At 56.0% G+C, this 14,052-nt stretch overlaps 1 protein-coding gene across 1 annotated transcript in view; it reads right to left on the reverse strand.

Moving 5' to 3' along the window:
* Positions 1 to 8,684, reverse strand: part of CERK (ceramide kinase) — a 66,938-nt gene extending 58,254 nt beyond the window's left edge. The window contains exon 1 of the mRNA XM_063704577.1: positions 8,660 to 8,684. Within this exon, the coding sequence (XP_063560647.1) occupies positions 8,660 to 8,669 (10 nt within the window). The 5' untranslated portion in view covers positions 8,670 to 8,684. The remainder of the gene's footprint in view (positions 1 to 8,659) is intronic.
* Positions 8,685 to 14,052: the final 5,368 nt, after the last annotated feature.

A 14,052-nucleotide genomic window follows, 5' to 3' on the forward strand; every position in this document is an offset into this window, starting at 1 on the left:
CTGAGCAGACCCAGGGGACCTGTAGCCCTAGGATGGGCTGGGGAGGGGCCTGGCCACTGCAGGGCCCCATGCTCATGCTCAGGGAGAGAGGGTGATGTCACGAAGCCCAGGTTTCCAGAAGATGCACGTCCTGCAGTTGAGTTGCATGGGAGAGGGGTTGGGTGGGGGTCAGGCCCTGTGTGGGGCCAGGGCCATGACTCTGGGCACAGCACTGGAGGGATGGGAGGAAAGAGCAGCTCCACCCCAGAGCAGCCGTCAGGTCCCTGCTGTGTGTCAGACCCAGGAGGCCCTTCAGGAGCTGGCTGCGAAGGACACAGGAGCTTTGAAAATGTAGACGAGGCTAGCCCTGGCTGCCTGAGGACCTTCCGGTACCTCACCCACCTCTTCCCTGGCAGGCACACCTTTCCCACCTTAGGCCCTGCCCAAAATGCCCTTCCCACACGTCTGCCTGGAAGGCCCCCACTCACCTTCTCCTTCAAACCACATCTTGTTTCTTCTGCCACAGAGTCCCCTGACAGCTCACTGCATGGCACTTCTACCCCCGGCTGCCACAGGGCCTCACTTCTCCTTGTGGCACTTCAGAACAACTGATGCCCCAACCTGTTGCTAGCCTGCTGTGTACATGGCTGGTTTCAGCTCTGCACAGGGCCCTGAGCTGCCAGGTAGGCCAGAGAGCATGGGCTCAGCCCCAGCAGCCTGCAGTTCTGGTCCTAATTAGTTAGGCCCTGACCTGCCACCTGAGCCTGTCTTGTGTCCAGTCTGCAGGCTTGGGCTGCTGCCTGGTGGCCTGATGGCCCTGGGGCCTGCTAAGCCAGACATCCTGCCCAGCGGCAGCCAGCACCCATTCCCCTGGGTGGCCAGGTTGTCCCACCCATGGGCCACCTGGCTCCTGAGGTTCTGTCTAAGCTGGTCCAACCCCATACCCACGAGTGTCCCACCCACTGGGTCATTCATACCACGGGCCCCGGCCCCTCCTGTCCACGGAGCCCTGGCCACCAGCAGGAGCCTGGCACCAGCAGCCCCGTCTAGCATGGTCCCCGCCATGGCCTCTGATCTATTCTTCCTTTCTCTTCCTGGGCCCCTGGACTTGTTTGCTGTGCCAGTCCTTCCAGCTTATCTCCTGAGACTCCCTGTCTCGTGAAGTCAGCACCACCATCCGACATCAGAAACTAGAATGCTGGGTTGGGTGGGAGGATCCTGGCACCAGCTGTACATGGGCTGCCAGGAATGCCATCCTCTGCCCTCCACCCTCAAGGAGAAGCCTCCCATGCTCCTCTTCAAGGCTGACTGCCTTAAAAAGGAGAATCCGAGGCTTCTCCTCAAGGGTCTGGAAGAAATGTCTTGGGCCCCAAGAGGCCCAGATATTTGGAGAGTAAGCTGATCATTACAAAACACACATCCCTACGTTCGCCACATGATCCAGACAATCGCCCCTGGAAATGGGTATTATTTACCCCTTTTTACAGACGTGAAAACTAAGACCCACAAAACTAACCTGGCCTGCTCTGGTTGTACAGACAGGTAATTAGATGGGTTGCAGGGGCACTCCAGGCTCCCCTGTCCCAGGCTTTGGGGTCTCCCTGCCATGCGAGAGTCTGAAATGTGGGAACTGTAGATGACACAAGCTCCAGGCTTCAGCCTCTGCGGGCCCTGCTCCCTGGGCACTAGGGCGGGCCAGTATGTTCCGCCCTCCAGGACCTGCAGGACTGGCCTGCCTCAGCTTCTCTTACAGGAAGACAGTGCTGCCCTGCCCATCCTCAACCTGCCCATCTAGGGAAGACAGACTTAGAGCCTGGGCTGAAGTGGAGGATGGCCCTCAGGGGGCAGTGGAACCAAGCTAAAAGGCTAGGGAGGTGAGGCTAGCCTGGGTTAGTTCCAAAGGCAGCCAGGGATCAGGACCGTTCACACCCCTGGAGGGCCAGGGGGACATCACACCCAGGGGGAGGCCTCCAAAGGCTGGGCTTGGTTTTGGCCTAAACCCTGCAGGTTCCTGCCCAGCTGACCTCCCTCCGTTAGGCACCAACAGAATGTCTGTCACTCTGCTTAGCATTAGCACATTTCACCCTCAAGGTGATACTACCCTACTACAGATAAGGAAACTGAGTCCCAGAGAGGCTAGAGGAACCAGGATTATCCAGCGGGCCAGGGGCAGAACTGGGAATGAACCCAGGACTGCCAGACTCTGAAGCCCACCCTCTTCACTGCCTTGCACCCTGTTGGCCATGTTCGGGGTTTCCACTCCAAAGCGAAAATGCCCTGAGAGCAAGCCAGCTTACCAGCACCCAGGGGAGGGTGTGCACCTGCCTCTTCTGGTGTCTTCAAATAAGGTGTCCATTTCTCACTGATGCAATGCAGGCTTGACTCATTCCAGGTACTGGAGGCACAGCAATGTCCAGCCTTGGGAGTTTGGGGGAAGAGTTACCCCAAGAAGCCCCCATCCTGGTGACATCTGTGACCCCGCACGGGGTCCAGCTGAGTGGCTTTTGCACACCCTGGTCGGGTGGAGTGAGATCACTGGGGAGACGGGACCTGGAGCCCAGGCTGTGAGGACACAGCCAGAGGCCATGAGTGCTCAGGAGTGCAATAAACTGTGATTTCGAGACTGATAAGGTCAGGCTAAATAGCTTGCTGGGTGTGTCTTGTTTGCCTTTTTATATTTGAGACCTATAAAAAAATAGTGAGAAAATAGCAAGATGCCCAGGAGACAGGTGATCTGATTCAGCCAGGGGGTGGGAGGTGGAGGCACCAGTGACGGCAGGCAGGTCTGGGGACAAGAGGATGAGGGATGGGGCCACATTTGGAGCCTGGTGCACTCAGAGTAAAAGAAGAAAACCTGCTCCAACAAACCCTTGGAATTGAAAATAACACTGCCTGAAGGCATGTGCAGAGGGTGCTGACCCCAGCTTAAAGAGAGGGTATGGTCTGGGCGCAGTGGTTCACACCTGTAATCCAGCAGTTTGGGAGGCCAAGGCAGGTGGATCATGAGGTCAGGAGATTGAGACCATCCTGGCTAACACAGTGAAACCCGTCTCTACTAAAAATACAAAAAATTAGCCAGGTGTGGTGGCGGGCGCCTGTAGTCCCAGCTACTCGGGAGGCTGAGGCAGGAAAACGGTGTGAACCCGGGAGGCAGAGCTTACAGTGAGCCAAGATGGCGCCACTGCACTCCAGCCAGGGAGACAGAGTGAGACTCCATCTCAAAAAAAAAAAAAAGAGTGGGTATAGTGGGTATGATGGCCTGGTGTGGTGGCTCATGCCTGTAATCCCAGCACTTTACTAGGCCTAGGTGGGCGGATCACCTGAGGTCAGGAGTTCAAAACCAGCCTGGCCAACATGGTGTAACCCCATTTCTACTAAAAGCACAAAAAAATTAGCAGGGTGTGGTGGCGGCTCATGCCTATAATACCAGCACTTTGGGAGGCTGAGGCGGGTGGATCACCTGAGGTCAAGAGTTCAAGACCAGCCTGACCAACATGGTGAAACCCTGTCTCTACTAAAAATACAAAAAATTAGCCGGGCACAGTGGTGGGTGCCTGTAATCCCAGCTACTCAGGAAGCTGAGGCAGGAGCCTCACTTGAACCCAGGAGACGGAAGTTGCAGTGAGCCGAGATTGTGCCATTGCACTCCAGCCTGGGCGACAAGAGCAAAACTCCATCTCCAAAAAAAAAAAAAAAAAAAAAAGGCAACAATAGGAGCATATGTCATATGCTGTCAGGACCTTCTGAGGCCGTGTCATGAGCATGTCTATAAACAAAAAATTTTTTATTTTTTGAGACAAAGTCTTGCTCTGTTGCCCAGGCTAGAGTGCAGTGGCTCAATCTTGGCTCACTGCAACCTCTGCCTCCTGGGCTCAGATGATTCTCCTGTCTCAGCCTCCCGAGTAGCTGGGATTACAGGCACCCACCACCACGCCCAGCTAATTTTTTGCATTTTTAGTAGAGATGGGGTTTTGCCATGTTGGCCAGGCTAGTTTCGAACTCCTGACCTCAGGTGATCCGCCTGCCTCAGCCTCCCAAAGCGCTGGGATTACAGGCGTGCGCCACTGCGCCCGGCCAAAAAAATTTTTTTAAAGGTAATGATAGATATATCGTCATACAGATTGATGAATACACAACAGCATTGTGTATATTCACAGGCCCCGAACAGCAAAGACACAAAACCATAAAGGAATGGACAGGAATGCAACCGTGCATGGGAGGGCTTGGCAGATGCATTGGGATCCCAGCACAGCCAGGGCAGAGGCCAGGAATCACACCTTAGTGCACGGAGGCCCAAGGCTCAAAGTCCAGGGTGCTGTGCTCACCGAGGATACAGGAGTAGGCAGTCACCACATGGGATCCACAGCCCCAAGTCAGTGGTAAAGAAGGGGAGAGTCTGGTGAAGGGAGGGACCAAGGTAACAGGACCAGAGAAAGTCGCTGACCAGTGGTGGCCAGGCCAGGCCACATATCCAAGGCCTGTCCTCCAGGCTTTGTTCTGTTAATAACAGCTTTATTGAAATATGGCCGGGCACGGTAGCTCACGCTTGTAATCCCATCACTTTGGGAGGTTGAGGCAGGAGGATCTCTTGAGGTCAAGAGTTCAAGACCAGCCTGGCCAACATAGCAAAATCCTGTATCTACTAAAAATACAAAAATTAGCCGGGCGTGGTGGCCTGCACCTGTAATCCCAGCTACTTGGGAGGCTTAGGCATGAGAATTGCTTGAACCCGGGAGGCGGAGGTTGCAGTGAGCCAAGATCGTGCCATTGCACTCCAGCCTGGGCGACAGAGCGAGATTGCATCTCAAAATAAATAAATAAATAAAATAAAAAAATAAGTAAATAAACAAATATAATTCACATACAATTCACTCATTTAAAATGTACAGGTCACTGCTGATGAGTATATTTACAAAGTAATACAACCATCACTAAAATCAGTTTTAGAACATTTCCATTACCCATAAAGAAACCCTATACCCATTAGCCCTCACTGTCTATACCTCCCTTCCACCTGCCTCGGCCATTAATCTACCTTCTATTTCTGTGGATGTTTTTACAGTTCATCCATGTTGTACTATTTTATTTTATTTTATTTTATTTTATTTTATTTTATTTTATTTATTTTTTTAGAGGAGTCTCGCTCTGTCGCCCAGGCTGGAGTGCAGTGGCACGATCTCGGCTCACTGCAAGGTTTGGCTCCTGGGTTCACGCCGTTCTCCTGCCTCAGCCTCCTGAGTAGCTGGGACTACAGGCGTCTGCCACCACGCCTGGCTAATTTTTTTTTGTATTTTTAGTAGAGAAGGGGTTTCACTGTGTTAGCCAGGATGGTCTTGATCTCCTGACCTCATGATCCACCTGCCTCGGCTTCCCGAAGTGCTGGGATTACAGGCATGAGCTACCGCGCCTGGCCACGTATATTCTTATATATGTACACCTGAGGTCAGGAGTTCCAGACCAGCCTGGCCAACATGGTGAAACCCCGTCTCTACTAAAAATACAAAAATTAGCCAGGTGTGGTAGTGGGCGCCTGTAATCCCAGCTACTCAGGAAGCTGAAGCAGGAGAATTTCTTGAACTCAGGAGGCGGAGGTTGCAGTGAGCCAAAATCGTGCCACTGCACTCCAGCCTGGGCGTCAGAGCAAGACACCGTCTTAAAAAAATAAAAATAAAATAAAAAAATAGTGAAAATGGTAAATTTTATGTTACGTGTACTTTACCGAAATAAAAGATTAATTTCTAGGGTGACTGCCCACGCAGGAGATTACGGTATCCCAGATGGGCCATGACAGCAGGGGTGGAAACAGATGGATTCGGATCAAGGTGGTCAAAAAGCAGAAACGATGGGATGCAGTAATTGACAGGATGAGGGGTGAGAGGAAACGGTGTAGAATGACCCCCAGTACTCTGCCTTGTCTGGGGGGATGGGTGCCTGTCATTTGGGTGGGAACACAAGCAAGGAGCATCCCACAGTGCCTGTGGGGTTTTGTGATGGGGTCTGGAGGTCATTCCTTGGTGAATAGATGGGAGTGGATCTGCTTGAAGCAAGGAGGGGAGGGGACCAGGACCAGGGAGCCCCATGTCCTTGATTATCAGGGACAATCCTAGTCTCTATCTACTGTGCTATCTTCATTGTTGCTGGTGCTTCTGTTCACTTGCTGGAGTAGCCCTGCTGTGGGATTAGTAATCTGGTCATCCACCAACACTCAAAGGCAGGGCAGGGAACAGGTGACCTCGTTTAGACCCTGAGCAGAAACAGAACAGCTTCAAGTGGAGCCCATGAAGGAAACTGAGATGGCCCAGCCAGAGAGGCAGGAGGAAAGCAGGGCTCACAGCACCCCAGGGAAGGTGGAGAGAGGGAGGCATGGTCCTGTGGAGCCCCAGCTCGACCTGCACTCGCTGGGAGCCTTTGCCTCACCTGTTGGAGCCTCAGTTTTCTCTCACATGTGAAACGAGGATAATGATCACAGAACAGAGTGGCTGAGAGCTCAAGATTCAAGTCCAAACTCTGCGAGGAAAGGCGGTGAGATCTTGGGCCGGGGTTTCCTAGGACGGCACTGTGGACATTTGGAGCCACATCACTCTTGGTGGCAGGGACCATCCTGTGTACTGCAGGATGTGCAGTAGCATCTCTGGCCTTCACCCAGAGACAACCCAAAGTGTCCCCCAGACATTGCCAAATCCCCCATGAGAACCTCCGCCTTCCAGAAATCACTCGATTTCTCTGTGCTTTGGTTTCTTCTTCTGTAAGTGAAGATACTAAAACCAACCTCATGGGATGTTATGAAGGTTAAATAGTATCGTAAATGCAAAGTGCTTGGCATAATAAGGGCTCATTAAATGTTAATTCATAAAATCAGAGCGAGCAGCCCTGGCCGACTGTTGAGCCCAGCATCTGGGGTACTGTTGGCGCTCAGTCGGTGGCGGCAGTGGTCATGTTTTTCTGAGGCTGGGGAGAAAGCCTCAGGGGCTACCTCTGGCAGCAGCCAGAGGCACTTGGAGGGCTGTACTCCCCACTCAGGGTCTCAGTGATGCTAAGGGGCAGAGGGGATCCCTGCTGGACTCTGCAGCCCCTATGCTTCACGCTTCCTTCCCATCCTGGCAGGACCAAGCTGCTGGGTCTGAGTTTTGGGGCTCTGGGAAGTGGGCTCCTGTGACTGCCATAACTCCCCATAGGGGGAGACACACCCAGACGTCCCTGGGCTGTGCTCTGGTGACCGAATCCCCCTGGTTTGCTGGACTTTCCTAGTTTAGTGCTTCAAGTCCCATGTCCCGGGAAACCTTTCACTTTTAGGAGGTGGATCGCTCAAGTTGTCCCGATTCCAGGTTGTACAGCCTTCCCCAGGGATGGGCTAGGCCAGCTGCACCCTGGGCCCTGAGCTCTCCTTGCTGGGCTCATCTCAGGTGGCACTGGGAGGTGACCTCATTTAGACCCTGAGCAGAAATAGAACAGCAGCGCCAATTAGCAGCTGCTCGGGAGCCAGGGGCATGTGGATCTGCCCCAGCCTCTCCGCAGAGGGATGCTTGTGGGATACGGAAAATTCCACGTGCAATCTTCTTCCACGGAGAGGAAGGGTTGTGAGGATGCCCCCTTCCTTGGGGACGCACCCAGTTTTGCTTCTTGCTTGTCTACTTGTCAAGGGTGAGAGCATTTAGGGCCGGGAGGCACAGACCCTCAGAGATGCTGATTCATTGGGTGTGAGGCAGGGTGGGGTGAGAATCCACGTTTTTCACACCCTCCTCAGGGGATCCGGATACAGGTGGTCCTTTCGACGCACAGTGGGATACAGTAGGGACCTGCCTTGCTCTGTTCCACCCAGGGTCAGGGGCCCAGGCCCTGAATCCACTCTGCACCTGGGCCTGGGTGGTCACCCACTCACTGGACACAGCCCCCAGAGGACAGCCGAGAGACAGATGCCCGGATGGAGCCTAGCACAGAGCCAGTACGACGTCGCTGCTGCTGAGAGCCGGTGTCTACCTCCGTCCACTCGACGGAGTGGCCTCTTGTATAGGTGGGCACCTGGTGCCAGGAGAGAACCCTGGCAGGGAGCTGAGGGTCCTCTGTGGTCAGGCTGCTTCACTGGCCAACCAGGGACCTTGTGCCATTCCCATCCCCTTGCTGCCCCCAGCTTGCCCTCAAAGCACACATGGGGGTGGTAGGAAGCCAGGTGTCTCTCAGTGTCTGTCCTGGTGACGATGGGACCTAGAACGTGCTTCCCCACCCAAATCCCTCCCACATTCAAAGGGAAGCCTGGGTCTCAGCGGTCAGGGACCAAGCAGCTGGGCTTCACCGCCGGTGACTGCTTAGGGGGTAGGAAGTGGGGTGGCCTTTCTCGGGACTGCCCTGCTAACCTGCCCCTGTAGCTCCTGCAACAGCCTCCCAAGAACCAGGGCTGAGAGGAGAGCCTCCCAGAGGCCACTGCTTCGCTTGTGCCTTCACCCCCTTCCCTCCCCAAGGTGGCTGCTCTCTCGCCCCAGCATCTCCTCTGTCCTCTCTCCTTCCTCCCCACCGGAGGCTGCTTACCGTCAAGAGTGGAAGGGTGACAGAAACAGCATTGGCTGGGGAGTCAGGGGAGCTAGGGCTGAGTCTAGCTCTGTCTTAAATATATTGCTAGTTTCTAGGCCTCAGTTTGCCCACCCACGAAATCGGAGTATTGGAGGCAGGAATCTAAGGTGCCCACCTGCTCTCATACTCCAAGGCTCCTTGGGCACATCCCGAGCCCGCCGTTTCCCACAGACACAGCCGACTGCCTGCTGCTTTCTCTGTACCTTTTGTGACTTCCCTGGGAGCAACGTGGAGGAAGGGCCAAGTTTTGAGGTACACAGAGCTTGCTTTGTCTCATGAAGGGAAAAAAGTTCCATGCTTTAATCTTCCTCTTCCAGTAAAGAAACAGCCTGAAGTGGCCTGTCTGCGAGTCACATTGTTAACTCAGATCCACAGAAAGATGTTCACCAGATGCTCCTTGGCCAGGCTGCCGCCATCCACTCGGGGGTAAACAGTCTCCGAATCAGGGCTGGCTGGTGGCTGACAGCCAGGGCAGGAAGTCTGCAGGGCAAGCTGCAGGATGTCACCCGAAGGAAACATTTTGTGTTGTGCATTGCGGTGGAGAAGTGCAATGAGGCTTAGGGGTTGTGAAAACAGATTCCTCAAGCCTTCACGGAGGACCTCTGTGCTGGAGGTCTCACCCAACAGGTCTTGCAGGCTGGTCTTAGAGAAGTTCCTAGAGCTGCGGATGGAGTCACCCAGCCTTCTCCCCCATTCAGTACGGATCCCAGACATTCGTGGGATACTTGCATCTCCCTATAGCACTTTCCCATGTATCGTCTCATCTGATCTTTAGAAGAACCCTCCTAGGCATGCAGGACAGTGCTGATTACCTCATTTTACAGATGGGAAGGTGACGCTCAGAGAGGGGGCTGGGATGTGTCCATGTCACATGGAATTGGGGCCACCTGACCCTTGGCCAGCTCTTTGGCTGCATGTGGCATTTCCAGATTTCTAGTGGGTGATATGAGGCTTGTGACTCAGAGGGGTGCCCCAGAGATGAAGGGAGAGGAGGCATGGGGCAGCTCTGGGGAAACTGCCTTGCAGGGGATGAAGGGAGAGGAGGCGGGGGGCAGCTCTGGGGAAACTGCCTTGCAGGGGATGAAGGGAGAGGAGGCGGGGGGCAGCTCTGGGGAAACTGCCTTGCAGGGGATGAAGGGAGAGGAGGCGTGGGGCAGCTCTGGGGAAACTGCCTTGCAGGGGATGAAGGGAGAGGAGGCGGGGGGCAGCTCTGGGGAAACTGCCTTGCAGGGGATGAAGGGAGAGGAGGCGGGGGGCAGCTCTGGGGAAACTGCCTTGCAGGGGATGAAGGGAGAGGAGGCGTGGGGCAGCTCTGGGGAAACTGCCTTGCAGGGGATGAAGGGAGAGGAGGCGTGGGGCAGCTCTGGGGTAACTGCCTTGCAGGGGATGAAGGGAGAGGAGGCGTGGGGCAGCTCTGGGGAAACTGCCTCGCAGGATGTGCGTCAGGGGCTTTCCCAGGCGTCCAGTGGCATCCAGCGTGGTATGGGGCTAGGGTCATGGGGGCAGGGCGTCAGGAGGCTGGCACTCCTGCTGTGGGTGGATGGCATGAGGAAAGGAGGCTTCAGGCATCTTCCTGCGTGGGAGAAACAACGCCTAGTCCCTTAACAAGTCCCTGAATCCTTCAGCTGCTAGCACTCCCCAGCCCATTGTCTGTGCCCACTGGAGCCCGTGTGGGTGGTGATTCTGCCCTGTAGGAGCTCCCCATGGGAGTGGAGGGGAAAGGCCAAGTTCCCCAAAGACAATGTCAGTTTATACTCAGGGAGGAGCCCACAGGAGGGAGCAGGCCCTGGAAGCTGGGGCTGGAAGTCTGGAGCTGGGGGTGGGGTGAGGTGTTTGCCTGGGCCTCAAAGCATGCAGTGATTTCAGTGAGTGAGGGTGCAGGGTGAGGGACGGCTCCCAGGCAGAGGGCACCAGCAACAGACACGCTGGAGTGTGTTGAGGGACAGAGTACTGGGCAGTGGCAAAAGAGGAACCCCCAACCTGGAGAGGCCTTGGGTACCAGAGTGAGGAGTCCGCCGTTTCCCACAGACACAGGCAGCCCCTGACGGCTCTTGAGCAGAGCGTTTTATGATGGGGAGTGCTGGGCAGCAGTCACTGGGGAGGGCCATGGGGAGAGGCCAGCAGGGGACCAGGGCCCCCTCTCTTGGCTCTAACAGCCCTGCTGTGCCATGGGCAGGATGCCTGGCAGGTCCAATTCCAGGCATGGCCGAGGCCAGCAGCCGTGGAAGAGTGTCTGGGGTCAGTGGCTGACAGGAGTGAACGAGGAAACGAGGAAATGGGGCAGGGCGGGGAGGGCGTGGCACTCACTCCACCAGGCCCCAACAGGTGCCCAGTCTGCCACGCACCCCTGGCCTTGGCCTGGTGCCTGATAGCTGCCCCTGCTAGGACCTGGGGGTGCAGCCCAGCTCTGACAGCTCTGGGAGTGAATCCTGGGCTAAGAGCCACGAGTCCTCTTCAGGGTTCACCTGCTCCGCTGAGGCTTAAACCAAAAGGTCATCAGCTCCCGTTCAGCCTCCCTCTCCCCTGCTTCCTCCTTCCTCCTCCCTCCTTCTCCAGCTCTTCTTCCTCCTTCCTCTCCTCCTCGGGCTCCCTCCCTTCTCCCTTGATCTTTAGAAGAATCCTGGGAGAGGGGCAGGACAGTGGCAGTTATCTCCCTCTGACACAGGGGGAAGGTGAGACCCAGAGAGGGGCTGGGACTTACCCAGGCCACTTTCCCTGCTCCCTTCCTCCCACGCCCTACCAAATCACACTGTGCACTGGGAACAGTATACACGAGAGCCTTGGGCCCTCCTAAGTGGAGCTGCTTTTCCTAGAATTGCCATCAACATTTCTAAACAACGTGGCCCATCTGGGGGCAAAGCCTCCTCCTTTGGTAATGACCCCTGCCACAGTGAGGGCCTGACCCTTTGCAGGCCATTGCAGTCCGCAGGCTTGACTCTGCCTTCTGGCAACAGAGCTGGGGGAAGGCCCAGGAAGGATCAAGAGGGTTCCAGGCCCTGGGGCCCTATCTCCCAACTTCCCTCAGGTTACATCCAGTGCACTTGCCAAGTATGTCATCAATGACCAAGTGAGGACCCTGGGAAGCTCGGTGGGGAAGGCGGGGGGCTATGACCTACTGGAAAATCCCATAGCCAGAGTGATGGGGATGAGGGAGAGGTGCTGGTTTGGGACACAGCCTGCTGCAGGGACTCACAGAGCCAAGGACAGAGCAGAGCAGGCGTGGCAGGCGGTGTGAGGACCCGGCCCTGGCAGCTGGGAGGGTGCCTGGATGATGGTCCTCCTGCTGGAGACCCCCTCTCTTGCCTGTCTCAGTTGGCCTGGGCTTTGTCCTCCGCTGGCCAACACCCTCCACACATTGCTTGACACTCACAGTGGGGAGGTGTCCGGTCTTGGGCTCCATGGCTGCCCTTTGCTAGGGGCACCAAGAGGGACGTGGTGATCAAGGATCTGGGGGATTTCTTTGCAGGCGGCTGAGGCTGGGCTCCCCTGGGGCTCCCAGAACACTGTGCAGGCATCTCATGTCAAACATGGATGCGTTCTTATTGACCAGGCACCATTCCAAGCAGCCTATGTGTCCATTAGTTCTGGCCACAGCTTATTCTTGGTGAAAGGCTGCAGGTGGCTGCAGCCCTTGCTTCTCTCTGTGCCATCTAGAGATGGTAGTGACTACTGTGGCAAGGGCGGGTGGCCTGCACAGCACTGCCCCTCCCGTGGGAAGGTCCCGGCGTCCTGGAGGTCCACATGGGCTAGGGCCAGGCGTTTTTCCGTCGGGAAGGCTGCTCTCACCTTCCCCACCAGGAGACATGGGAGGTCCTGGCTCCAAGCTGAGCCCCCTGCAGTTGTAGAGGGCCACTCTGATGGGGAGGGAATGCTCCTGGGTTCTGCTGGCACAGCCTGCTTGGCACAGTGTGGCACTGGATGGAAAGAGGAGAGACCAGGGGATCTCCCCCTGCAAAACACCACAAATGCCTTGCTTCTCGGGACCTCAGTTTCCCCAATCCTAAAACAAGAGACTTGGGGTCAGGCACCAGGAACACTTTAAGTTTGGGCCTTGGGCCTTCCCAAGTGGAGACGCTGCCTAGGGGTCAAAATGTGTGAAGGGAGAGGGGTGAAGCCGGGGTAACCAGAGGACTGAGCCTGCTCCAGCAGATACACACAGGGGTTACCACACCAACGTGTGGCCCTTGAGGGCTCCCTGGCTTAGCACAGCCCCTCACCCCTCTAGCCCTGGCCCCTGCCCCTCAGGCCCCTAGCACCCCTGGGCCCAACACTGGGTCCCATGCCTCCCCCACCCCCATCCCCAGGCCCCGCTCTTGCTTCCCGCAAGTCCTGCCCCACGCCCCTGGGAGCCTCTGCTTCAGTGAGGATGGGTCCTTCTCCACAGTGACAGAGGGGATGGAGATGTGGCAGGAGTTCCTTGGAAGGTGCCATAGGGCATCACTTCATGCCAGCTGTGGCTTGGTCCCTTGCGTAGGGGAGTAGGGGGGAGGGGCTGCCTTTGGATCCATTGCCAGCGAGCTTAACTCCTCCAGAATGGCATGTCCCCCCACCCCTTGCAGTGTCCCCAGGAGACCTGGGTGGGCAGCCACCATCCCTCCTTTGGAAGAACCAGTGTCATCCGAAGGTGGTCAGGAAGTGGGAGGATGATGCCGAGTGGCCAGTACAGACCCTACAGGGCCAGATTCCTGAATTTTATTTTTGTTTGGATCGCTAAGCGTCAGTACTATAAACAGCAGTTAGCCCTGTCTGGATTCTGTCATGTGCCCAGGTTCATGCCCGATTGCATTGAGCCCTCTGCCAGCAGGTGAGGAAACAGGCTCAGCTGAGAAGGCTGCCCAGATTTGCACAGCAGGATTGAAATCCATGTCTGTCTGGTTCCAAAGTCAGGGGTTCATCCACCTTACCACTCGGCCTGACCCGCAGGCTCTTAGGATTGGGGAAACTGAGGCCCAGAGAAAAGAGGTGTTTGCAGTGTCTCAAAATAAGAGACCACCCCCCCCATCTCTCTTTCCATCCAGTGCCACACTGTGCCAGGCAGGCCATGTCACCAGAATCCAGGAGTGTCCCCTCCCCACCAAAGTGGCCTTCTGCAACTGCAGGGGCTCAGCTTGGAACCAGGATGCCAAACCGTGCACAATCCCAGCACAAGTGTGGCGCCAGCACCTTGCCTCCCTTCTCCCCTCACCCTCAGGATGTCCATGCCTGGGATGCCACATGGGCAGGCCCTTTAGTGCCAGCCTCCCCACGCCATGCACCTCTGGGTCTATGTCCACCCAAAAGTGCCATTCAGGCTGGGGCTGCACCACACTTTCCATCCTGGCCGCCAGGCTGTGATGTCATGAGGGCACAGAGTTCCCAGGTCTGTGTCCCCAGTTCCTAGCATGAGAGGCCCAGTCAGATACCTGGGAGATGCCTGCTCTCCGGGCCACTTTCTCTTCTGGTGTTAAGTGACAGACCAGCTCCTTCCTTCACTCTAGCAGCTGCGGGAAGTCCAGGGATGACACAGCA

Source organism: Gorilla gorilla, chromosome 23 (assembly GCF_029281585.2).
Source record: "Gorilla gorilla gorilla isolate KB3781 chromosome 23, NHGRI_mGorGor1-v2.1_pri, whole genome shotgun sequence".
Classification (NCBI taxonomy): Eukaryota; Metazoa; Chordata; class Mammalia; order Primates; family Hominidae; genus Gorilla; species Gorilla gorilla.